This window comes from Apis cerana, linkage group LG3, assembly GCF_029169275.1.
Source record: "Apis cerana isolate GH-2021 linkage group LG3, AcerK_1.0, whole genome shotgun sequence".
Classification (NCBI taxonomy): domain Eukaryota; kingdom Metazoa; phylum Arthropoda; class Insecta; order Hymenoptera; family Apidae; genus Apis; species Apis cerana.
The window spans coordinates 5576928-5604107 of record NC_083854.1 but is presented as its reverse complement, the minus strand read 5'-3'; the positions used below and the strand labels follow the sequence as shown (position 1 = coordinate 5604107).

Below are 27180 nucleotides of genomic sequence, written 5' to 3'. Positions count from 1 at the left end.
ATATATATATATATAGATCATGTAAAAATTTAATTGTATTAATTTTATTATAATTTCATTATAATTATATAAAATTAATACAATTCAAATAATTTTATTATTTATAATAAGTTATATAAAAAAAATATTAATCAGATGTCATCAATCTCTGTCATCAATCTATTTTAAAATTTACAGAAAGCAAATATAGATAAAAAGAAGAAATAATAAAAAAAGATAAAGATAAAATAAAAATATAAAAATTATCCCCAATGTACCGCAAATGAAACTGATATATATAATATAGATAAGAAAATCAAATAGTAAAAAAAAGATAAAATAAGAATTAATTGTTAACGCCATTTTTGAATGTTAAAAATATTTCTTTAAAGACATTTTTTAAAAGCGCTCAAGATATGGCACTAATTCTCAATTCTTACTTTATTTCATCTTCAAAGAAATATTTTTTGTATTTAAAAGATGGCGTTGTCAGCGTAATCAGTTTTTAGTTCATTTCTATCTTTCTCACATTATTTATGTTTATATTAGTTTCATTTACTTTTATGGTGTTGATTATTGGTGTTGATAACCTCAATTCTTTTTAAATATTATGAAAATTAATCAAGAAGTGATGACAGATACGATTAATCAAAAGTTATTTTATAATACTGTATTGTCACAAACATTTTCTCCAGATGGAAATTATTTATTGGCTGGAAATATTTATGGAGATATTTCAGTTTTTGAGTAAATATCTAAATAGTTAATAATATTTAATTATGAATTTTATTGATATTAAAAAGAAGAAATAAACAATATTTTTTATATTAATATGAATATTTCTCTTAATATTTTAAAATATAAACAAAGAATTAGACAATATTAAAATTAAAATACAATTTTTTTTTGCAAGTTAAAATAATTTGTTTCTAGGTTATCAAAAGCTTTAGGACCACATAAAGTTGAAGAAAATGAATTACAAGGTCCTAATTATCACTTCACTGCTCATTCCAATCAACAGATAGAAAGTATGATTTCAACAGACAATTTTTTAGTAACAGGAACATCAGGAGAAATATGTGGATGGGATTGGAAAATAATTACTTCAAGTAAAAATCCAAAAAATAAAGTTTCATGGACTATACAACTTCCTGTTAATAAGTGAGATTATATAATAAAATATAAAATAAATTATTTAATAATTATAATATTTAATGATACTATTATTTATTTTTAGGGATAGTTATGAAAAACCAGATGTAAATTATTTAGTATATTCTAAATTAAATAATCTTCTATATGCTGGTTGTGGTGATAACAATATTTATGTAATTAGTTTAGAAGATGGTAGAATATTAAAAAGCTTAGAAGGACATACAGATTACATTCATTGTCTATCTTTAATGTGTGTATTATATAATTATTAATATATAATATATAATGTAATTTTTATATAAAATATTTTATTTTTCTAGGGGTAATCAGTTAGCTTCATGCAGCGAAGATGGAACAGTGAGATTATGGGATTTACGGAAAAAAGAAAATACTAATATATTAACACCTCATTTAGTAGACAAAGTTGCAAGACCAAGATTAGGCAAATGGATTGGTGCTATAGATTTCACAGATGATTGGCTGGTATTTATTTTCTATTATTTTTTTATAGAATAGACAATTAATTTTAATATAAGGATCAAAGAAAAAATAATATATACTAATGTATATACCAATTTTTTAGTTATGTGGAGGTGGTCCAAATTTATCTTTATGGCATATGCGCACGATGGAAGCAGCCACTGTATTCGATCTTCCAGATGAAGGTATCCATGTAGCAAATATTTATGAAGAGCGTGTAATAGCCGCTGGATCAGCGCCTCATGTTTATCACCTTACTTATCAAGGAGAAATGTTGGCTAAAGTGCCAACTTCCAGTAACACTGTATACAGTATTATTTATCAAGAAACACCGCAAAAAGTATTTAGTATAGCTGGTTCATCAAATAACCTTGATATTTGTACGAATTTTAATTATCGTGAATTAATATTAAAGTTCGCATAATAAAAATAAAATATTAAAATGATTATATCCGATTGATTTATAGAACAAAGTGATCTCATTAAAGACAAATATATTTTTTAATAAATATATTAATACAATATGCATTTTATAAAATATGATATAAAACTTTTTACAAATATACAAGTATTTGTTTGTTAGTTACGATCTTTTTGTAATATAGTCGTTTTCTGTTTGTAGTATATTCGTCTAATAGAACATTTATGAGATGTGATAAAATACAATTAACATTTGTTTGAAATTAATTGGTTATTCAAAATTAAATTTCTCCTTTTAGTTTGTAAAATATATTTAAACGAAATAAAAAGTGAAATCATAAATAATGGAATAGTAAACAATATGGTGATGATTTATTTTTGTATAGTTTTAAAGGATCAAGTAATTTCAAACAAATTATAATAATATAACAGTCACAGAAAGCCATGACCTGCAATCACTGCAGGTATAAAGCCCTCTCTACCATCTCGCGAACGAACCCAGAACCAATCACTAACATGATCGCTAAGTAACGCAACGACATCGCCTTTGGAAACACTAAGAGCGTTTCCACCTTGACCTTCATAATCGCTACGTATAACGAGTAAAGTATGTCGAGATCCTTTGGTTCTAGCATTCGCTGCGGCTCTGAGATACAATCTATCAACACTACGTTCCCCGCAGGCTGATACTGCGTCTCTAGAACTACGTCTTACTCTTGGATTTCTACCTCGAGCACCACATTCTGACCTAGTATCCCTTAGTTTTTCCGTATCGGTCATGTTTCCTGGAAAATTCAAACACATTAATAAAACATGAATTTGGAACTGATGCTATTGGAAATGAATTTACTACCTAAGGGACGAGGAAATACGTCTGTAGAATCTTCCCAACATGGTCCTCTTGTTGGTTGTGGTAATATTCCTAATGGTAAGCAAGCTGCATACCCGACGTACCCTTCTTGACCATGTGGAGTTTGAACGTATAACCAAGTTTGATTCTTGAATACAGCATTCACAACTGTACCAAGAGGGAGAGCCATCTCGTCTTGAGTACCACCTTGGGTTTGATACAGGACAGATGGAAACGAAAGAACAACAGGAATGTTTGCAGGTTTTTCTATCGAGGCCTGAAAATAATAAATATTTTGTAAGCAATATTGTTTTTTGTCATATTGAATTATAAATTGTAGCTTGATGAATGGAAAGATACTTTGGTAAGGTATGCATCAAGATCTGCAATTTCATAACCAAATCTACTTGGCGGTCTGGGTTTGTGGGATCGTTTGGTTCTTCGATGTCTGTGCTTCTCCCGACCACTAGGCGTGGACGTTGACTCACGTGACACAAGAGACGGCTCGGACACTGCCCTCTTAACTTTCTCTTTCTCCTTCGCCTCCTTTAGCCCTGAAAATTCTTTTTCAGATTGTTTCTCTAGAGGACTGTCCAGCGATCTTTCATTGACCAGTACTTCTTTGCTAATTGACTGAAAAGAGAATATAAATATTAGTACATATTGCATTAATAATAATTTTTGAAAACTAAAACTAAATTTTTGAAAATTAAAAATATATATAATAATAGGTATAAAATATATAAATTATATATAAACCTTTTCCTGAACTTCTACCTTCTCCGTCTTTTCGATTTTCTCTATTCTATGCAGAACCTTCTTCTCTCGTTTTTCTGTTTCGACATTCTCCTTACCGTTGTCTTTTTCCTTCACACTTTTCACACTCCTCTTCGAGGATCTTTCTTTACCATCTCGTGACAAGCCCTCTCGATCGCCGTTCCCACCTTTACAAAGATAACATTGTTTCTTGACTAGTTTCTTAAGCTTTCTTGAAATGGCAAAATTACAGCCAATTTGTGTATTGTATATATTTTTTAAAAATTTTCATGAATAACCTTTTGAATGGAATTCGTGTTATTTCCTTTTATTAACTTGTATACTTATGCAATTTAAATTCCTCACAATATTATTTATAAAATCTAATACTGCAGATATTTTTTTTACAAACCTGCATTCCCATTGGTGGTCGAATGACTGTTGCTGGATGCAGGTTGCTGTTGCCCACGAAGGACCCAGGTCAAAGAGATTTTGGGGCGCAACAGGGTGCTTGGCCGTTGACCCATGCTCCTGGGGGGTGCGAGGGGTGTCGAGGGCGTCGCGGGTGTCGGCGATCTGGGCGGTGACGGCGACCTCGACGAAGGCGTCACTACCTGCAAAGGACAGTCCGCCACCAGGTCCACCGTCTGCACCGAACACCCATGTTCCTATAATCGTTAAATCAAAAACAAACTTCAATTTTTTTTTCAAATTTTACAACAATTTTTAATTCTTCGTTAAATCAAATTGAATCTTTCAAATTTTTTAAATCATGTCTTGTTATTCTTTCAAAATTCTTCCAGGAAATGAAATATTGAAGTTTAAAAAAAATAATGTAACTTTTATGAATGGAAATTATTAAAACACAAAACTTCTATAGATTCTTTTAAAAGCTCAGATATCAGAAAATTCTTTTTAATGAATTTAAATAACTTAAATTGCTGATAGTGTTAGTAAAAAAAATGATTGCTAACGAAGGATTAATATTTTTATTTATTTTTCCTATTTTTTTAATAAGTTAAATGAGGATTTTGAATAAATAGCACGAAACAAGCATCACTTCTAACGTGAATGTAAATTGAAGTGCTTGCACGGGAAATGAGCACTATTCAGGAGACTAGTTTGCATTACAGAAGTGCACTTCTCTTTACAACAGATAAATAGAATGGCTGCCTGAGGTTCGTGAATAATCAAAGGACGTCTTAGAAGCAAGTTGTGTACGTAGATGATTCAGAAATTGAAATAGGAGTCTCGTTAGAGCCGTTGTTAAAGTAATTTTGGATGGAATGGGTAAGTGAATCGTCGACTTGATTGCAGCAATTGGAAATGTGTGTATCTACATTGAAATCTTTTATTTGTTTAATAAAAAAAAATTTATAGATATGAGATTTATAACAAGATATACACTTGAGATTTATAAAAAGAATATCAAGTATTAATTAAAGATAAAATATAATCTTTCATATTGATATAAAATCACAATTACTTGAATTTTTTATGTTATAGAAAATTTCATGATAAAATTGAAATCTTTTGTTTTAGAATTTAAATTAAAAAAAGAAAAATATAATAAAACATAATCTGGGATTTTTGCATCATATATTTAACCATGTTCATATAAGGATTATTTTATGTTCTCACCCGCATCTTTCGTTAATTTATTATACGACAAATACATTAATAACGATGTAAAAACAAAATCTAGACATTTACCAAGGGATGATTCGTTTACTAAGGATAGAATATAGTATATTGCGTTTCCTTGAGTATGATCGTTTTGTTAGATCGATGTAAATCTTAGGTCTTTCTACAAAGTGGATTATTAATTCGTCTCATAGGCGTTCAATTAGCCCGCGGGTCCGGCGTGAAATGAATTATTCGTCGACGCATGCGCGTTCTCGGCATGTTTTACCGCGCAGCGTCGAAATTTACTGCTGTCGCCTCGTATAAATAGTAGACATGGCCACCATGAAATTTACGAACGACCAACAGATTGTCTCGTAAAATTTCTACGTCGCTGTCTCTTCTTTTCGTTTTGGAAATTGTTCATTTTCATAGTGAAACAATAAGACCCGGAAGTGAAGAACTCGTATCTTCATGATGGACGTGAAATCTGTGCGGAGAATTTTGTGGTTATGGTGGTTAGATGCACTTTTCATGATTGAGGATTAATGTGGGTTCTTTTAGAAAATTATGCAATTTTCTTCTTTCCGCAAATTATAATTTACTATGAAGATATTTTGTAATATTTTTTTATGTGAGACGAAGTGATTTTTTTATGTCAGTAATATGTTAATCACAAGTAAGACAAAAATTTTTGAACTAACATTAAAGCATACACTTATATCAATAGTATCATCATTCTTATCGTTCACTTAATATATTTTTTTCTGAAAATGAAAAAATATAATTCTAGAAATACAATTTTTTCTTCTATCTATGTTAAAATAAGAATAAATTAAAAGAGAATTAAAAATTAATACAATAAATACATTATATTTTATAAAAAGCTAAGAAATATTTTTAAATGTAGATCAATATAATCTTTATTATAACTATCTCTACAAAACCTCATGCTTATTCTCAAACCAATGTAATTCTATAATTCTATAACAATTCTTCTGCAAAAACAATATACGCGTATTTTTCATTAAGAAAAGGATTCTTTTTTTTAGGATCTCTCCACGTTATCTTCTCTTTTGCACGAGCGTGTTTTCCATTAAAACGAATCGACTCTCGCGACTATCCCTGCAATCTTTCAACAGCGTTTCATCTTCTCTTGCGTGTGGACCGATCTTTCGAAGACATTCCATGCTCATGGTGGACCCGGGCTGCAAACGCGTTCCTATGAATTATTGCACCATTAACGTGAGTAATCGCGCCGGCGGGAAAATTATATAGTAATTTGTTCACGGCTGATCGAATACGTCGTGAATTTTATATTCTCTCTTTTGCGAGAGAGAGGGAAGGGGGTAATGAAGCGGGTTAGCCCTGGGGTAAAAACGCAGCGTTGCAACCCCACCGTGGACTCGTGGCCATGAAAAATGAAGACGTTTCACCCGGTCGGCTTTCGATTTTACATCGGCTGAATGGACCGGTTAAGTAGCTATTCTCATGCGGTTATAATTTATACGTGTACCCTTTTGTGTTATGCGGCGCGATGATTCTTCCGGTGATCGGACGTACTCGATCGAAACTTAGACCGGTCTTTTTAAAAAATGCTCGTTTAAAAGGAACTTGTTAAGAAAAGTCTGTTGTTTCGTGAGTGATAGTAGTGGAGATCTTTGACCTTACAGGGAGAGATGGAATCAAGAGATATATTTCTTGCTGTAGAAGAAAGAGATTGAAAACTTTTGCCTTTTGAAGATGTGGTTATTTAATGGTGAAGAAATACTTATGAAACGCTGCGGATTTTTATAAAATGTGATATGTAAAAAGATGTAAAACATCCAAGGTAAAATACACATTGCGATATTTAATAAGAAATATAAAAAGATCTCTATTTAAGATTTTTTTTTTTATTTATTTCTCTATAATATAAATTTTAATTCGTACAAATATTCATAGTTCAGAATTACACGAATGACAATGCATGTATGAAGAAACTTGAACTGTAAAATATGAGAATAAAATATTAAATAAAAATATGATATTGGAAACTAAATCAAATGATATATAGCGACATAAAATTCCATAAATCTTCGACGGAAATCAGCAGAAAGTTGAGTTGTCTTCGTTAATTTTGATTTCAATAACCACGATAACAAGATTTCGAAAAAGAAAAGAACAGGAAGAACAAAAGCTAGTTTTGCCGAGTAATTAGAAACCTACGAGCAATAGTGCTAATCAAGCGGCCAGAGAAAGAAATAAGTCTGAGGAGATGGAAGCTGAAGAAGGGTCCGGTTTAAGTGACAGAAAGGCTGGTCCGAAGTGGCACGAAGGTACACGCGAGGTGGTAGCCTCGGGTGACAAGTTAAAAAGGGAGGGACGAGGTGGCGGCGCGAGCCAGCCTTCTCTTCTCTCGGATCATGCTAATGAAATTCTCAAGATATCTATCTTGCGCGCCACTGTGCACAAGGCATTAGTTTAGCGTCTCGCTCGCGGCCACCTCGATCTTATCTGTCCGCCTTCAGACGCACGGTATCAATTTCCCTGGAACGTGAAACATACGGGCCATGGTAGTTCGTCAACCGATTCCGTGTTTAACGATCCTTGGCTATCGGTACACTGTTCACAGTTTGGATTCTGTGGAAATTAAGAGAAAGGAAGAGATGACTTTATAAAATAATGTTTTTTTAAGGATTGACATTGGAGGAAAGGGTGTGAGTGATTTGTTTCATTGCGAATAGATAGATATGGATAAATAGTCGGAGGAATGAGAAAATAATGATGTAAGAATTGTAATTTTCAGGAATTGGTTTGATTTGAAGTGGAAAGGAGAAAGATGGATTGTTTAAATAAGAAAATGGAAAGTTGGAAATAGGTGAGAATAAGATAATGACATTAAAAATTGCGATTAAAAAGAAATAAAAAGATAGAAGAATGGAAAGAATTGAGAGAGCAATTTTCCCAAGTTATTTGCAATTATTCTTATTTAAAGATTGTAATTAGATGGTTTTAGAATTACCAGTATTCAATATTTACAATTCGCGTAATTTTATTGCCATTTAATAAATTAAATACTATAAAGATCGATAGTAAGTATTTCTAATCCTTGCTTTTGGCCTACGATTACAAGAAGCCACATTAATCGTCTTCTTGTACGAAAAGAATAGCCTTGCTCATTCATCACCATATATCCTCAGTCGATGATCTTTGAATCAACGTGCCGCAGCATTCCCACAATAACGAAGCTGAAGATGCAGAAAATGGAATCGACGAGTCACGGCATAAAGATGAATATGAAGACGTTGCCGCTAACTTATGCACTTCCCATGCCATTGAGATCCTTTGATGCCGCCGAATCGTTCAAGGAATATGACATTAAGGTACGCGGCGCATTAACGAATTTTTAATTATCATTAGAATTTTCTCATTGAATTTTAAAAATTCTTAGACCTCTTTCGATTTGATCCAAACTTAAAACAACCAACTGATAAAATTTAGAATTTTATTTAGCTTATAATTATAGAACCCTTAGATCTTTGTTACAACTTAAATCCCGAATTTTTTTTCCAATACAATTTTTCAATCTTAAATTCTTTTTAATAGTAATCTTCCAATCTCGAATTTTCTTCAACAGCGATCTTTCAACCTCAAACTTTCTTTTGCAACATTAAAGGTCAGCGACCCACACCGGTGCTGGGGCCAAATTGCAACTTGCTGCTCGTGCAACCCTGGTGTCTTCCATCGCGTTGTTGAACAAAGAAGACCGAAGAGGAAAAGAAATAGAACGAATCGGATGGAACACTCGAAGGATCGTGAGAATGAAGTCTCTCCACCGGCTCAAGCCCCGAACCTATGATTGATTTAAAGGTCACGCGTTTCCACGTTTTTACTCGCGTGTTCGCAGGTCGTCGGTGGTTCCCAACCCGGAATATTTAACCCGGTTGACCTTTCCATAGTTTCTCCCGTAGCCTCGTTCTCCTGTTGGCCAAAACGTCCGTCGAGAGATCCCTCCGCTTTCTTGTTCCCTTTCGTTTCGCGTCCGCCTTTCTCCGCCGACTGGCGCGATGTTAATTACAAACCTCTTAGCTCGAATTACCGTGCACGCCACCACTTTTGCCATTCCACGTCTCGATCCTCTTGCGTTTTCGCTTCGAAATCGTCCCGTTTACTCGGTTCGAGGGCTAGTAGACACGTATAAACGTGGAACTTCGTTCCCGTCAACGGTATAAGCGACACACCTGCTATTTTCGCGGATAATTATAAGATCTGAGGTTGAGGTGAACAGGGTGAATGAAACTCCTCGAAGAGGATGTGTGTTAGGATAATGATGGATTTCATCATTTTTATAGAAAGAATAGTTATTAGTTGGTTATTCTAGATTTCGTTTCGTTGCTTCTATTAATGGTATTAAAAATACTATTTATCAGGAAAGACTGTTAGAGATAACATTAGCGAGAAATGTTGCGAACGCGGCCGTTTCCATCTATGCGATCGAGAAACCTTGTAATCGATACGGAAAGGAATCTTCCATAACTTACTTGGACAACCCTCGTTCGTTTCAACCAATCGGAATTTTCATTTCCGAGGAAATAAAGTAACGAATGTGTAATGAAATTGCACGAGAGAGCAAAGTTATAGGGATTTATAATGCTAGTGAAAAGATTAGAGGATAGCATATAATTTATATATATTATATAATTTCATTTAATCTCAGCAATCTGTTCTTCTTCTCAAAAATAATCTTTACTCTTAAACTTTGCGATCTTGTGGATTTATCTTAACATTTATTATAATATTTATTTCATTAATTTCTATTATTATTTGTAGAAGTTTCTTTAATCAAAAAATTTTTTAAAAATACTCCACCATTCTCAACGTCTCTATCTTTAATTACTACGTTGTTGCACATCAATCTTCCCGACAAATAAAGATCACAATCTTTTTACCGCATTCCCCACATCTCGATATTGTTTACTTTAACTGCCCCGACGCCCAATCTGTCCATGTTTGGGGCTCGTTTCGTAAAGCGTAATTACGACGTCTAGTTTGATCTCTGAACGGTGCTCGAATAAGCGGTTGTTAAACCGTTTATACCTTCGTTTATTCGCGGAACGGAACAATCTAGGATATTACGACCTATCTTTTTGTTGCCATAAGGGCCGCGCGATTGTGACGTCTATAAAACATCGTGCGGTTTCAATATACCAGCCCTGTAATTTGTCCTCGCGAATCTGCAATCTTATTAACGGTAATAATATCGTAATCCGTTTAGAGTGACCACGAATCTGAAGAAACCGAATCTGAACATTTTTTGAATCGGTGAATTGAATGATTAGCTTGTCGGAGTAATAATTATAGGATTAAGATGATTTATGATAATGTTGAATTTTTATCCAAATACGAAATAAGAAAATATTTCATTATTTTGTACAAATTTCCGTGAAGAGAAAATGTTTTGAATTTGCTATAAAGTGAACGAGTGAACTTGAATATCCTTTCAATCCTCTATACAATTTTCCACAATCAACCATAAATATGATTCTCAACAAAAAATTGAAGAACGTCATAAAAGTATCGTTAAGAGTAATAAGGTGAATTCCAACGCTGAACATACTCGTATTATAAATATCACAAAACAAGCAACCCTTTATTTTCACGAGATTATTTTACTAAACAGCAAGAAAGAAGGAAATTACTTAACTCTCTTATAACACCCTCTCTTCCTTTTATATATATACTCGATCAAAACAATTAAAAATATTTGTGTAAATACTTATTTCAAATTTTCTTCTTTACATAATACTCCAATAAAAATTAGATCTCACGATAAACGTTATACATATATATATATAAGAGGAAAAATTTTCGACCACAGTTTTATTTTTATATACGAAATTCTAAAAATTGTTGGAGGGTTGAAAGATCCAAGATCCATCTTCCGTCTTCCATAAAATTCAATTTTATTTTTATCACATCCAGGAATACCTTTGTGTTCGCGATACAATGTAGGTGTCCACGAGGAAGGTGGTCCACGGGCTCGTAAAACTCTCATTCGCGCGACTATTCGCGGAAGAACGCGCGCGTTTCCCTCCTCGCCGCCCCTTCGACCGGATTATTATCAGCCATTTACACGTTTATGCTCTTTGCCGTGCCACGCAGATGGCCGCGACTCGTATGCTAACGGTACAGTGTCTGATTTTCCGGTACAATAAAGTCCCTTTGGCGAAGGGGGCGCCTAGTCCGGCAATTAACGCTCGTAAGTCCAGCCTACCTGCCTCCCTTTGATTTAAATAGTTGGCGTTTCCTTGTGTAATTCTAACTGAAAAATCGAGACCCTAACCCCGGCATTTATTACAGTACAGTATTCTTCGGCTACCTGTGCCGCAATTCTCTTTGTGCGCGAGTTCTGCTTTTGAAAGCGAGGGATGTTTAATGGAAGACGCGAGGCTATTGATGTTCCGCGGGTACGCCGCTTTGATGTGCTATCAATAAAAATAGTTTTAATGGGGACGCAGGATGGAATAATGCGAGAGCCAAGTTAAACACTTTGAATGTGCCGCTTGTATTATCTATTTTCTTTCTTAAATATTGCACGTTTTAAAGGGTTTTAGTTCTCTAAATATTTAAGTATTTATCAAATAACAAACAAATGAAATATCGTTATGAAAACCATCCCTTTACAACAGTCTCTGTTTGCCTCCGATCTCATCTAATTTCTCTTACTAATATTTGAAACTTAACTTTTCCAGATTGAACCTCACATCGCAACCCAGGGATAGTATAAATAACACCAAGAAGATCAAATATACGGAATAATTCACGCAAAGAATCCACAAGTTCTCCTTATGGAAGATCATCCTTCGAGACGGTAAAAACCTTTCCTCTACCATCTTTCATAACCATATCTCACACGTTTTCCCCTCCCTCGAAGAAATCTCGCGTTAAAACGTGCAATTACCCTCTCTTAAATCCCTAAAAACATCACGCTAGAAGCAGGCTTACGCTCTACAATCAACTTGAAACCTATCCTCCGCAAGACAATCAGTCAATCGCCGATCAATCCTCCTCCTCCTCCTCCTTCCCCCACTAGTCGTCCGCGCAATTCCGCGAACCGTATCGTACCGACAAAGCATCTACATAAACCTCGGCGCATCTAGTCGTATTTCGTGCGCGAGAAATCGGCCGGCTTTCTTAGAAGCGATCGCGCCTCCACGAAGCAACAACCCCCGCTCGAGCAGAAGAAGAGGAAGGAGGAAGGAAGAGGAGGGTCGAGAAAATCGCGTACGGTCAGAAACGGTGGAGGCTGTTTCACGGCGATATTTTTAGAGGAGCGTTGTTACAAGCGCGAGTTGTTCGCCGTTTATGTCGAGCGTTCCTCCTCCTCCTCCTCTTCTTCCTTCGGGTTTCCTTTCGGTCGCGAGCCGTGGAAGTCGTCCTCCAGAAGCCGTGGAAGAGCGTGCTATTTCATGGCGAAGGATGGCGTCGAAAAACGGAGATCCACCCTGCGCACGTATCGATGCCTCTTTATTTGGAAGAGAATTTTTCGGCGCGGCGGGGTGGCTTCTTTGCGAGGATTCCGACACGATTTCCGCTTCTTCTTTATGGGGAGTCGGTTGTGGATGTGGGTATTGGGTGTGGATATGATATGTTTAAGTATGAGGGGATTGGTGTAAAAAAAAAAAGTGAGGAAAAATGTGGAATGAAATTGTTTCTTTTTTTTAACAGGTTTTCGAAAAAGTGCAATTACGTAGGCAAAGTTAGAGAGAGAGAGAGAGAGAAAAAGGATCTCTTTAGAATGGTTTTTTCTTTCTGTCATGAAAATTTAGAGATTTTATGGTAGCTTTAATTTTATGGTTCGCTATAAAATATGATTACAGTCAGGTATCTACATTTAGAATTATTAGAAGAAGAATATTATTCAGAAATTAATCCTATAATTGCATTGTTGGGCGAAGAATTTTTCAAATTCTTTTTGAATAAAATATTTAATTCTTTTTTTTTATGAATGCCCTATAAATTTTATTATTGTCTTCAAAATTGACAAGTTAGCATTTCTATTCTTCCAAAAGAAATTAACGAGGCCTTTCCTACATCCAACAATACAATTACAGAGAAATATTTTATTTTAAAACGACTCTCATACATTTCTAAATATGAAAATGAATCGTTTATCATAATGGAATAAAAAAAAAAGAAATTACAGAGAAACTATGATCATAACTATTAAATAACTTGATAATAATAAAAGTTTTTAAAGAAGAGTTATTTAAAACTCGTTTAGACGTCAATCAATATATGTGGTGTGAAGCGCAATACTAAAGAAACTGCTTGATGTTTTAGTTGCAAGAAGAGGGCGAAGGATGGGACTTTTTACGAGGGCCATATCGCAAAACCGAAACCGCCAGGATTACTTAGGCAAAAAGCGACTCGAGGAGTGCAGCGTGAACCACTTTTCTCGTGGGAATGATAGGAATACAAGGGACCCATGGAACGAGCGCAGGCCGTTTAACCAAAATTACGTTTTATATGCAGAAGCGGATCATTGCGCGCGAGACGGTCCATGCGTAACGGCCGTGGTGCAACGGTGCATTTCCTTTTACTACTGTGGCCAGACAACATGCACCGTAAAACCCGAGGGGCCAGCTTTAACAACTACAACTGTAGAAATCGTGGCGTGTTGTTCCAGAGACAATGCATCCCTTCGAGTTGTAACATCAACAGCGATATTACTCTTCTCTTTCAAGTTAAAGTGTCCAGCTTTTTATTTTTTTTCAATATTTTTAAGATACATTTAAAGCGATATTTAAAGTACACATATATTTCTTTTACTTTTTATTAGGTGCAGTTAGAAAGTTTATGTAAATTTTGGGCAACCTGTAATAGATTTAAAAGCAATCTAATAAGCTTCTCGATTATTTTATGATTATGATTATACGTACAAGTGAATGTATCGATATATCGAATGGATGTTTCGTTAGAAATGATCGTTTCCAATAAAGAGAATAAAAATGCTAATGCAATTTGATTGAGAAATAGGGAATCGTGTTGATTGGTGCTGGTGAAAGGGAAATGTTTCAAAATCTTGAAAATCAAATGATTCTCTATCTTGTGATTTACAAGATAGAGGAAAGATCAATATTTTATTAAAAGTTGGAGAAGAGGAAAAAAAAGAAAGAAAAGAAAAATAATAATCCTCCGCTCGAATTTTACGGGCTCGGATATTTGTCCAACGTTCGGCAGAGTCGCAAAAAAAAAAAAACAAAGTTGCCGAGTGAAATTGCTATTCCATACGCGCGCGTATAAATTACGCAAGATGGCCGATCGTGTGTAAAATAATTAAATCTGCCTCCGTCTAAAGATCGCTAATTCGATCCACGTTTCGAGGCACATAAAAGCCAATTATCGACGTCCCCGTTTTAATCGACTGATTCCCTTGAATCGGCGCAAAAATGCGACGAAAAAAAGGGAGGTAATACCATTCGAAGCAAATACAAGGCTCAGAGATAGTTAATTACTTCTCGAAACGGGATTTCAAGTAGTTGTGATTTCGTGGAAACAAAAGGTACATTGTTTATATCAAGTGTGCATGGAATTAAGGCATTTGTATATGTAAGCAATGCACGTGTTCCACGAATAGATTGCCAATTGGAAGGCTTACCTTGTACGAGACTCTGTCCTCGTCGTCCGAGGACGGGGCAGCGGGATCTCCTCCCGGTGTCGCTACGGCTTCCGTTTCCGCCGGCTGGTAGTCGATCTCACTGCTCCACGAGTGTCGCCTCTTCAGATCCCCTGAAAGAGCGAAAAGCATATCGATGCTATTTTTTATAACTTTTTGAAATTGAACGAAACCTTGGATTCCTGAGATCATTCAGAAAATTCCAAATCTCGATATCCTACTTTTAAAATCTCGAGCTCAAATCTCGAACCTTTGGAAGCTTAAAATTTCTCAACTTCAAAATTCTTAAAAGAAAAAGAAAAAATTACCCCAAAATTTCTCTAAACATCCACGATACGTGAACACGAAACGCGAGATCATCGAAACGGATGGCAGGGAGATCTGAAAGGGGTGTAGTAGGCACGTGCCACTACGAGCTCCGCCGGGTAATTAATACGAGCCGACTCAATCGGGTAGCCGCTTAATTAGAATTGTCACTATCATTCATCTCGGCGGCGGCTGTTTAACGTCAACTTGCCAATCGAAGCGTGGCTGACAAAACTGGCCGCTACCACTTTTTGCTCGCCGCCGTTCGACGTATAAACCAACTACCGTGTTCCGACCAACGTTTACTCCTGTTACGGGCTCTTCTAAATTTCTAACTGTCGAGTATCATCGTGGCATCGCTGGTTTTCGAGCCGGCGGTTATTAATTTTCCAGATCTGATGGCCTGAAACGGAACGACAGAAATCGCGTCTACCCGTTTCACGACCAGTTACGGCGACGATCGGCAAAACAATTTTAACGAAGCATCGGATGAGTGACTCGATCCGACGAGTTAGAAAATCGCTCGGCGTGTCGTGGATCCGCTAACCGGTACCGCTTCTAACGTTTCATGGGTATCTAGGCCGATTGGTATTTAAATTGCTATTTAAATATCGAGTGGAGGGATTCTTAGATTAACTTCCTACAGTTTAAAGTTACGTGGCACGATGGACAACACCGTTTCTTCTTTTTTCTTTTTTTGTTCGAAAAAAGATTCGTTGGAAATTAATCGTTCGAGTTACACGAGATCCGGGAAACTCGATGATGGAAAAAGAATTTAAATTCCAGCCTGACGTTCGAGCATATCTCTTGTAATTACCGGAAGATGCAACGATGGCGCTCGTGATGGCTCTCTTGATGGTTTAGGCTGAGATTACTCGCGGATTTCGTGCCTCGTAATTGAAACACTTTATCAGAATCAAAGTACTCGCGGGTTATTCGATTTAATCCGCAAATGAATTTCGAGATGTTGCTTGGAACGAATGTAAAAAAAAAAAAAACCTGATAAAAGCGTAATGCTGTAATTGAATAGGTCTCGTTAAATACCTCAAGTTTTTTTTTTCTGTATTACACTATAATATAATCTTCATACATCCCTATTTCCAAGGATTTATATTAAAACCGGCATATTCCGAAGGAATTCTATAAGATATTCGAACGCTGGATTACACTCGTTTAATCTTAATAATTTTTACAATAGAATTATAAAAATTCTCACTATTAAAATTCCTCTTAAAAAACATTCTTACTTCTCAACACCAAATTCTCTGAATGTCTTCGATATCGGATAAAAAAATCTCTCTTGTATTCGAAAACTTCGAATTGATTATCCAAACATCTTTCCACCCACAAACGCAATCAAAATTCGAAGATTAAAATCATCTCGCTTATCCACGAACGAACGAAGTTGAAGTGAATTATTATTTCGATCGAAAGAAATCGAAATTACGATGTGACGATCGAGACGCTTTTACGGATTTCCATCGATGATCCTCTCGAAAACATTTATCCGATTCGATGGAGCACACGCACCCGCGTGTATACACGTGTACAGAGAACCCGAGCCGGGGATAACGATCGGCGATAAGCTCGCACAGGTTAAACACTGTATTCGAGACGTGACTTATGGGATTCGATCGGTTGGTGGAGGCGCGGATTCTACCTACAAATTTACTCGTTTACTCGCTTCGTGGAATGCCACGGGCTCCTAAGAAAGGGGAGATGCGCTGTTGGTGGAGATCACGAGCAGGAAATTTATCGGTTCGCCGGTCAAAGTGTGAATTACGTCGATTCGAGCGTGAGCGGCAATAAAATATTTCCCAAAGCTTGATCGCATTGTACCGGCGGCGTAACCGCTTATTTGCATCGGCCGTATCTCACCCCGCGTTTCGCGGGCATTTTAAACGCGCGCATGCGCTCCTCCGCTTTATTAATGACCGACCGAGTAACATACGCGTTCTAAACACCGTACTCGAAAGATTTATCGAAAGATTTTCTCTTTAGTATCGCCAATTTTATGCACGTTATGAAGTGATATTGGACGTTGTTCGTTTAAAAATTAAATTATAATAAATAATATTGGAAGAAAGATGATAGTTATTCGAATATCGAGTCTCTTCGTAACGCGAGAAGATAAAAATGAGAAAACAATCGAGAAGAAAAATAAAAATTATCGTCTTCTTTTATCTCTTCCTGTTCTTTTTTTTTTTTAACAACCCAGAATTTTCCCACTTCCGCACTCGATGCGGAACAGCATGGAACGCCGCCTCCACTTTTCGCGCCGCCATAAAACGTAATGGACGCCAATTTGACAGGGGCTGCGAGAGAGTGAGAGAAAGAGAGAAAGAATTACGAGCGCGAACCGCAGAAACTTCCTATCGTTTCTCGAGCCACGCACACGCTGCGAATTTACAAATCACGTGTGTACACGCGTGCACGTGGCTTCCGGGCTCTCGAACGCGCGTAATCTCTCTCTTTCCCCTCTTCCTCGCCTCCGTTCCATGCCCTCCACCGCCACGATCTATGATCATCGCGCTTCGTACGCTACGCTCCCGTTCCAGCGCAGAAACCGGAAAAGGAAAGGGGCACGCGATGCAATTAGCCGTTGCGGTGAACGACTCGGAGGAATCGAAGTTACGAAGGGGAACAAATTTAAATGGGCCAAGCTAATCGTCCAGGATAAACGAGTTTAGAGATTCTGTCAGCGGATTAAGTTAAATTGCATTCCATCCGTTTATCTCTCCGCTCTTTCGAATATACTTTTCATCCCGTTCGAGTAATTTTTTCCAATTCGATTAAATCTTTTCAACGATCCCAGAACTTCGATCTTCGTATCCGGACGAAGGAAGGTTCAAAAAAAGAAAGAGAAAAAGAGGACGATTCTTTAAATGGTCCTCGGTAACTCCAATTTATAACAATTTGAGGAGAATGATGATGGCCGGTATTTCCGGAATTCGCGTACATCGGACGAGGAATTCTAATTGCAAAGAAACGGTTCGTGCCTCCGGGGAGACGACGGGCAGTCCGTCCACAGTGGTAGCATGATGGAAAATCGTTTCTTGCCGCTTGTCTCAACCCGAGGAATCCAGATCGGGTTAACTTGGCAAGCGAAATAGCTAATGCGCGCACTGTTACACGCATCATCTGCTCTCCGCGATTTCTTACACCGCGGCCTGACATACGACGTCTCAATCGGGGGCATCGAGCGAACGAAAAGAAGAACGTTACCTGCGCCAGTTCTTTTACTCCGATGATCGACGACGATCCATCCGCGGCGACGATCTCGCGGAAACTCATTAACATTTAACCGGTAATCAGACCGATTGATTAACGATGGCCAGGTACTGCGGCGGCGGTACGATAACACAGCGCACGAGGAATCGTACGATCTTATCATAGACGATCTCACGGTCGGACGTCGTTAACAGTCGCCGGGGATCCATGAATGCGGTTCGTCACGATCCAGTGATCCATGCCGCTCTTTTCGTGTCATCGTTTCTTGCTCGCCCAAGTCCAACGTATATCCGATGCCAAGCGCATCCGGCTCCTTTACATTTCCATTTTATTTACGGTTATCGGTGGCAACTAGCCAACTATCATCCCGATCATCGATGATTCTCTCTATTAAACTTGTTGCTCCAGTCTTGTGTTCCACCTCCCTTCCCCTTCCTCTCACACATTCCTACGCTCCTGAACCCCGCACACGTCCTCCTCTCCTCTCCACGCGTGGACGCCTACCTAGCCTTCTACGTCACGCCGTTTCCCTCGAGGTTTCGTTAAAAGCGTCTCATTGTATATACACGCACGCACACCACAATCCCTCGTTTCACGCCGTCAACAAGACCACCGACGTGTTATTGTTCGTCGAACGTTCGTATCGCGCACTCGATCATCCTCGTGGCCCCGACAAAACATCCATCGACACGATCATACTCTTCATGTTCACTGACACGTGCGAGATCAACGGAGAGTGCGCGAAGATAGAGAGAGAGAGAGAGAGTACGTTCATCGAGTTATTACCGAGGATGGAACAGGATATTTTCTTCTGTCCTTCTTTTCTTTTTCTGTCTCTCTTGAGGATGATACTTGGAGGAAGTTGCACTAGCCGTCACGGATGTGGTGATCGCCAATAGGGGGTGGATCGAAACGCAATTTGCTCGAGATCTTGGCTCGATCGTTGGAGAGAGAAAGAGAGGGAGAGAGGGAGAGAGAGAGTGTGTGTATAGAAGTCGAGAGTGGAGAGACACTCTACTAGATTTCGGGTTGCAGGTGCACGCTACAGGTTCACTCACAGGTGCAGCTCTCTGACTAGACTAAAGGCGGGAGCGTGCTCGTTGCCGGCAAGTACTCTAGGAGAACAGACGAACGAGAGAGAGAGAAAGAGGAGAGGCATACCGGTGCTTCGATTGGTCCATGCTTCCCGCGAAAACGACCCAGCCAATCACCGTGACTGCGCCACGTAATTGCCGGGTATCACGATTCACAAAAACGGGGGAGGGATACCCTTTCGAAATTCCCCCCGAGGTAACAATCCCCCTTCCCTCCTCCTCCTCCTCCTCCTCCAACCCCTCTCTCTTTCTTTTTTATTACGCCAGCCGCCTCATTTTGTCCCACGCCTCGATTTTTTTCGAGCCTTTATATCGATCGTATTATTGTGTCGTGGAAACTTTTATATCCCTTGGTATCCCCTTCTTTTTTTCTTGCGTAAAGAGAATTTTTCTCGATTAATCTTGATTTGACATTCATGCAAGGAATACGATAATCGCGTAATCTTGGAAAATTTATCAACACTCGATATAATTCTGGATCGATCGGTATCGAATTAATAAGAAATCGTTTACAATTCGACGATATAATTCGATATAAAGAAAAACGTATATTTATTACGTATACTAATAATATTTCACTTCCGAGACAATTTCTTGATTAACTCTGAATAATTAAATTATACGACAGCTTAACCCCTCTGTATCCTAAATCAATTAATTTATTAATTTTCCCGATATCGTAGATTTATTATTCAAAATCGACTGGAAAAGGAGACAAAAGATTATCGCCCATCCCACCACTCACTCAAAAACTCTATCGAAATCGACAAATTAATTCATATACATTATAATCGAACGTAGGATTCTAATGGATTGGAGGTCGCCGATTCGAGGCAGCAGCCGTGGAAATATTTCGGGTGGGTCCGCCGGATTCCCCGGCTTCTTTCTCGAACAGTCCCTCGAGGGCCTGGTGGTTCCCAGGGAGGTCAGAGGTCGGTGGGCCCTCCTCCGCCTTATTCCTTCTTCGCCCCCTACCCGAGCGCCCTCGACCCTTCGCCGCTTATGAACGTCCGCCCAACACACGCCGAGCCTCTCTTACGTCTCTCTCCCTCTTCTTTCCTTCCCGATTCCCTTCCCTCTCCCCTCCGTAATGTTATTTATTTGTTCACGCGTTTCGGCCTAACGAGATTTTTCGGCCCGGTACCATTTGCCAGTAAGGGAAATTAAAAAGTTTCAAAGTTTCGCGCTGTTGTTGGACACGAACTTGTTCTCCGGTACCGGTTGTAATTTAAGGGGGGATCGTTGCGATACGGGTGGCTCGAAAGCTGGATATCTCTCTTCCCTTCTAACTTCTTCCAAACTTCTTCTTCTTCTCTCTTTTCTTTTCCTCTTTTCAGATAATTAAGAAATTCTTTCCTCGATCAATCAGAGATATATTTCAGAGGATAATAATAATAATAATAATAATAATAGAGGGTGTTTTAGAGAGTTGCTCGTCTATTTTCTGTTTGATGATCAAACTGATCGAGGCAGAATCGAAGCCTCGAACGCAACGAAACGCAGCTGTTAACGTTCGCGAGAGTCGAGGCGCTCGATGCTCCCCGCTCCGTCCCATTCTGCTTTGCATCATTACGGAAGATTGATGTGGTAACGGTACAACAGTTGTTCGTCTCGCGGTTAAAGTGTCTCGTCTTCTTTTCTCCTCTTTTCTTTTCACGGCCGATATTCCTCGAAAGGCGGCGGCGGCGGTGGAGGAGCCTGGCCCTAATGGCCAGCAGAGTACTACAAAGAGAAATTTTTCGATAATACGGCCCCGAAAATTTGTATTCCGCAGCCCCGTCGATGCACGTAAAAGGAGAGGAGCAGGAGGAAAAGGAGAGGTTCCAGGGAGCGGCGACAACGCGGTAAAACCTTGGAACCGAAGGATAAATCCTCCTTACCGTGAAACTTTCCAGCCGAACCATCATTTAGGCGGGATCACGGGGACCCCTCTTCCGCGTCGTAATTTCTGCCGCGGCGGTGAAGAAGCGCGCGTGTAAATGCGCCGTTGGATTCCGCCGTGCCTTACCCGCCCCCGGCCGAGGGGCGCCCGCCGAAATTTTTTTACGAATTTTTTAGGAAACAGCTCCGGGGAAGCTTACCCCTTCTCTGCGTTATTATCGTCGTGAAATCGAATCGATAAATTCGTATCCACCGAAATTTTTCCCAGAATAAGCGGTCTTGAATTCTTTAGATGCGTTTATGGAGAAATTTTATGGAGAATGGGTTAGAATGGAGTTGCGTTCGTGAAAGTTTGACACGAGTTTTGAAACTCTCGCAACGATCCTCCCACGCGCACGAAATTACGAATCGTGTGAGGAGGAAAAAGTTGGCCAAGGGGAAAAGATGAGTCATACGCAGCTTTCGATTCTCACGCGTAAAAGGCAAGCACGTGGTGTAAAGGGCCATCGTGGTCGTCCTCTCTCTCTCTTTGGCCCGTCCACGGCGATATTTTTGTCGGCGCAGGCCGGGATTTAAGGGGCGAGCAGGCGCAGAAAGCGCGCGAGCGTGTAATGGTGATTGAATGCGGCTAATGGTCGTCCCGTACGGGACTCACGGCCCTCCAAGATATACGTTATGACTCGAGCATAACATTTACCGGGTGGTAAACAGCCGCGCATAAACTCCAAATGCCCACAAACGAGCCTTTCCTCCAAGAAATCTGCGGGGAGAAACGCTCTTACGGTTCCTGATCCAATTCCCGATCCTCGATCCTTTCGAATCGCTTCGTTATGGATAAAATTCCCCTTTTCCCTTCGAAAAAATCCACCATCTTGTCGATCGCGAAGAAGCAGGTCAATCAAGTTGTCCACCGAGTATTTTCCGAAAGAGAATTTTAACGCGTTGGATATATGTTTACATCTCTTAAATTTCCACTTCAAAAAAAGATCTTGCAATATTTTCGATATTTCATACGAAATATGTGGTCGACGATTGATCGTGAAAAATAATTTTAACGAAGATACGAATCGAAATATTCGAAAAATATATATTTTCTACCCCCTTTGAGGATCGTTTCCACCTTAAATATATAATTTCAACAAAGTTAGTTACCATTTCTTACGAATCGCGAGTTAATTTCGACTATTTCCTCGAAGATGAGATTCGTGGTTCGAAGAAGAGAACAATTTTCCTGCCCCGAAATAATCCCTCCTCTCCGTGGTCCACGAAGGAGCGCAAGAAAGACGTCAGAACCCGGCAATTTGCCATCGGTTTTCGCGCACGATCTTATTGTTAAAGGCCTGGGCGTAGAATACAGAGAGGGTTTTGAGTTGTGAAGCTTGTCGCCGCGCACCGTGACAATCGTTCTTCGACGATACCGCCATGACAAATCGTTCTAAGCAGCGTGACGCCATAAATCAAAGCTCGCCACTCGAAATGCTCCTCCACCCCGTGAAGAAAGATCCGGGCGCGTAAAAAAGAGAGAGAGGGAAAGAGGAACGCAGCAGTAAAGGTAGCAGCGAAGAGAACGAATAGTCAGGTTTGGAGGAAGCTGGGGCACAACTGAAGCACGATTAAATTGTAACCGATAAAGCTCTGGCTGGATCTGGGCATTAATAATAATTAGACACGGCGTGGCTTCGAAATTAGCTGCGTGCCACGGTTCGCGTAGATAATAAACTTGCCGATTGACTTGTGCGAGCCTAAATAAAGAATTGCGCAAGCGCGAGAATATTTACGAATTATCGTCGTATTAATTGGGAAGGGGGTATCGTAAATTCCATTGCAATGGGAAAAAATGATAATTGAATGTGGCTCGATGGCACAAAAAAGAACGTTTTACGAGCCGATTAACCGCTTCTCGTCGATGTTTCCTCCTCCTCCTCTTCTTGCAATTCTTGTGCAATTAACGGATCGAGATGTATCGTAAGAAGAAGAAACGGGGAAACGAAAGTAATTCGTAAAAAAATTTGTCCAAGATATTCGAAGAACTTTATCGCGTGGACGTGTATAATACGTCGTTCTTCGATTTACGTTGTTACATCGCTCTTCATCTTATCACTGTCTTATCTACTCTTCGTTGATAAGAAATTTACAGAAAGAGTTATTCTTACGATGAATTTGTGAAACGGAAGGAACAGTTTGATAAAATAAATCAGGAAATTTCCAAAACTCTGCAGCGTATCCTCTGAAAGGAAAACTTTGTATCGCAAAATTCAAGACGCGAAAAGATTGATTCCATCCTCTCGCTTATTACACTCGTACGTGCGAAGCATTTCGATATTCCAAGACGATCGATATTTAATCACGCTCTTTCAAGAAAAAAAAAAGAAAAAAAGAAAAGGAGAAAAGAAAAATAAATTTTTTAACTGTTCAACGAAACAACTAAAAAAGCTCAGCTCGGTGATTTATCCAAGATTGCAAGGAAGGAGGAAGCTCGGCAATTTTATTAATACATTAATCCCGTTTCACCGGTGTTCCTCGAGTTCTTCTGCACGGTCGTCGAATCGGTTTGTTGCCGCGGGCGACCCAGTCCGAGGGTGGACTTAATAAACCACGAAAAAGACCACACGCGTCGTGACGTCACGTATCCATGACGATTCGGTTGACGTGCATTACGCCCGCCAAGGCAGATTGAAATTTAGCGAATCCACCCACGCGCGACTGCAATATTATTATGCGATTCGCGAGCGGCATAATTATTTCCCGCTCAAGGAGTGTACGACGTCCCTTTGACAAGGAATCTTCAAGCTTGAACGCTCCTTCCTACGGACATATTTCCTCTCCATTATCCTTTAAGGATAACAGTCTTTCTTTCTTTTCTTATCGAAAGCGGTTACTTGAACTTGCTCGCCTCTGTGTTATTATTATTATTAATAATTAACGAAGCTCGCCATTGAGCCAAAAAAGAAAAACGATATTTCTTACTAAATTTTTTCCACGACGGGATAAAGCATGGAAGCACACGATACTTGTACTCAACGCGCGGTGACAATTCGAAGGAACCAAGCCATCCTATCTTTGGAATACCAAGAGAGGCGCGTTCGAAGCAAGGAACGACTCGTGGAGGTCGATCGATTCGATTTTTTTCGGATGCACGCCTCGAAGGGAGGGGTGAAAAATGGGGAACGGTGGACGGGGGAGAGGGAGGAGGGGGTAAAAGATCGACCCCGGTGACCCCACGGAGTTATGACGCGAGTCTGATTCCTGAAATGCTCGCGCACACCCTGTAATCAGGAATGGCGAGGGTCCATCCGCCCCTCCTCGCCCCGCCGCGCCGCGCTAGATATCTATAATTTAAATCTCGCTCGGCCGTAAGTGGCAGGAAATCATTGTAATTAATATGGCGTACATCCACGCGCGCATGCGCGACCGATTCCCTTGCGCGAGTAATCCCGCTCTCTCTCTCTCTCTTTCTCTCTGGGAGGGAAAAAGAGAGAGAGAGAGATGTGCAAGTCCGCGGATATTATCGGAAGCTTGGGTTGCAGTTAGAGAGCAGGGAAATCGGTTTGATACCGTGTCGTCTGGTGGCGCATCAGCAGCGTGCAAGAGGATTTATTCAGGATTGTTGACATTTGATCGATTTTTTTTTTTTAAGGATCGATAGTTTGTACGAAGCTCGTAATAGAATTTCACGAGCTCTTTGTATTTCAGTGATCGTTGTTTTCTAATAATAAAATTTTTCTAATAATAATTCCATTATTATCCGATCCAACTTTTATCTTAGATATTTAGCAATTAACCGTAAACCGGTTCACACGATCCGTTTATTAATGCGTTGAATTAATGCGTGTAAGTGGATAAAAATTTTCCATTTTTTGCACTATTTATAAGAATACAGGCATTTTTTTGTCAATTTAGTTGGCGATTCGTTTTCAAGCGCATGCAACCTCGATTCCGTTACGGATGTTGGATTAAGGGTGGTGTACGGTTTATAACCTCGCTGGATGGAACGATTCATTGATATGGAATCTACGTAGGCAGGCTACGTAGGGGGGAGAGAGAGGGGCTGCCATTTTTTTCATTTTGCAAACGCTTGATACCGTGAGCGACGGTCGGGTTAATCGTATCCTCTTAGCTTGAATTACTGGCTCCATCCCTTTGAGCCTTTGTAACTTTGTTTTGGAGATTAAAGGAACGGGATGGCGTGCAGAAAGGCCGAGGCTACTTAAAGTGTCTTATCCGTGAATGCCGACTCATCCGGAATATCCTTTGGCAAAAATATTTTACTTTCGAATGACAAGTGATTCTATTTAGGATCATGCTTGAAAAATATTTTATATCTCGTTGCATCGTAAGTGAAGGAACGTATGATAAAAACCTATATAAAAATAGACGAAACGAAAGGAGAAACCGGGGATGTGGAGAAAGGTTCGAATAAATCCCTGCTACAGAATCAAAATTAGAATTTTCTTTTCATCACCGAGATGAATTTATAATTCATCCTACATTCATTATAAATTCACTTCAAACCTCTCTTTAGATAGAAGCCTATATATTTCCTATTTTCCCATCATATTTCGTTCCCTCGGAACTGCGTATCAGCTCGGATCGTTCTCTTGTGCACCTACGATTTTCCACCGAGCACAGCAGTCGAAAAAAAAAATATCGCGATAGAAAGAAAGAACTTCTGAAACCCACGCGGCCGCGTAACCTCCCGGTTTCACAGAGCGGTAAATGAATCGAAGAAATGTTTCAATTATCCCGACAAATGTCACTCGGCATAGCCGGCGATCTTGATAAGCGATCCTGTCCGCCGTTCCTGATATTTTGCCCGGCGCAAGAAATTGTTACTAGGTTGCACCAAGTTACCACGTGGCTCGAGCGGCTCGCACGTCAACGCACCACGGGCCCCCATGAATAATGCATGAAGGAATTTGCAGCGTCCCGTCAATGTTACCGTCATTTCTTTCCGTCCGTATCAATTTCTCGAACGGGTCTCTCCCCATCCGTGGATCGTCGTTAGCGGCCACGTGGCCCCTCCAAAACTCCCCTCCTCCTCCGGCTCGACCGACAAAAAGATATTATTCTTCGAATTCCTTTATAGGCGAGGTTACGAGATACGTATCGACAAGTGCGAACAAGTTGTTAAGGATAACGAGATTCTTATAAGTGACAAGTTTGGATCATGGATCAGAAGCATCTTCTTTTTTATGAACTATGATTTGATAATTTTTTGTAATCCTTCTAAATTTGTACCTTCCTCTAATAATCACTTTCCATCGAATCGTATTCGCGGCTAGGTGATTAAAATTATAACCCAGGATTATCCTGCAGGCCTCCCCCTGTAATTAAAATTCTCACGTCACTTTCACATTATCGATTTACGTTCCCAGTTAACAAAGAAGAAGATTTTAAAGCGTTTAAAACAGCTCTCGTGTCTCCTCGTACCAATAATAAATAAGCCAGAATGGAATTTTATTCACATTTCCCCTAAATTCGTGCATCCCTGCACGAAGTCCCCGATAAATCGGGGCGGAAAGCGGGGTAGAAAGCATCGACGCGCTTGGGCTTAAGCGCTTAACGCTTAAGAGGGTCGTATCTCAGCGCGAGCGTGAGGAAATTCGCGGCAGCAGGCTGGGACGAGCGCGGCCGGGCGTAAATCCTGGTATCCGGACGAGGAATCATCTGGCACGGTTTAAAAGAAGCGTTATCGCGAGCTTTACGCGGCACGAATACGAGCCGTTCTTTCGCGCCAACTAATT

General features: G+C 39.3%; 2 protein-coding genes across 5 annotated transcripts in view; one reads left to right on the top strand and one right to left on the bottom strand.

Annotated features, from left to right (window-relative positions):
* The first annotated feature begins 330 nt into the window (after positions 1 to 330).
* LOC107997305 (THO complex subunit 6 homolog) lies at positions 331 to 14283 on the top strand. The gene is made up of 12 exons (XM_062072466.1): positions 331 to 726; positions 913 to 1140; positions 1217 to 1384; positions 1455 to 1617; positions 1718 to 5813; positions 6316 to 6508; positions 6937 to 7094; positions 7208 to 7960; positions 8052 to 8123; positions 8475 to 8628; positions 8883 to 12116; positions 13589 to 14283. Exons 1-5 carry the CDS (start codon positions 590 to 592, stop codon positions 2036 to 2038), a joined length of 1017 nt encoding a protein of 338 aa, XP_061928450.1. The 5' UTR covers positions 331 to 589; the 3' UTR covers positions 2039 to 5813; positions 6316 to 6508; positions 6937 to 7094; positions 7208 to 7960; positions 8052 to 8123; positions 8475 to 8628; positions 8883 to 12116; positions 13589 to 14283.
* LOC107997302 (uncharacterized) overlaps positions 2092 to 27180 on the bottom strand; it is a 66262-nt gene continuing 41173 nt past the window's right edge. For 3 of the 4 annotated variants that reach the window (XM_028666466.2, XM_017055791.3, XM_028666467.2), the window contains 6 exons: positions 14907 to 15037; positions 4053 to 4308; positions 3644 to 3828; positions 3245 to 3517; positions 2888 to 3161; positions 2092 to 2819 (listed from right to left, as the gene is read on the bottom strand). In XM_028666466.2, the coding sequence (XP_028522267.1) occupies positions 2467 to 2819; positions 2888 to 3161; positions 3245 to 3517; positions 3644 to 3828; positions 4053 to 4308; positions 14907 to 15037 (1472 nt within the window). In that variant the 3' untranslated portion in view covers positions 2092 to 2466. Of the gene's footprint in view, positions 2820 to 2887; positions 3162 to 3244; positions 3518 to 3643; positions 3829 to 4052; positions 4309 to 14906; positions 15038 to 18455; positions 19541 to 27180 lie in introns of those variants that run through there. The other variant, XM_017055788.3, reaches the window with a different exon arrangement.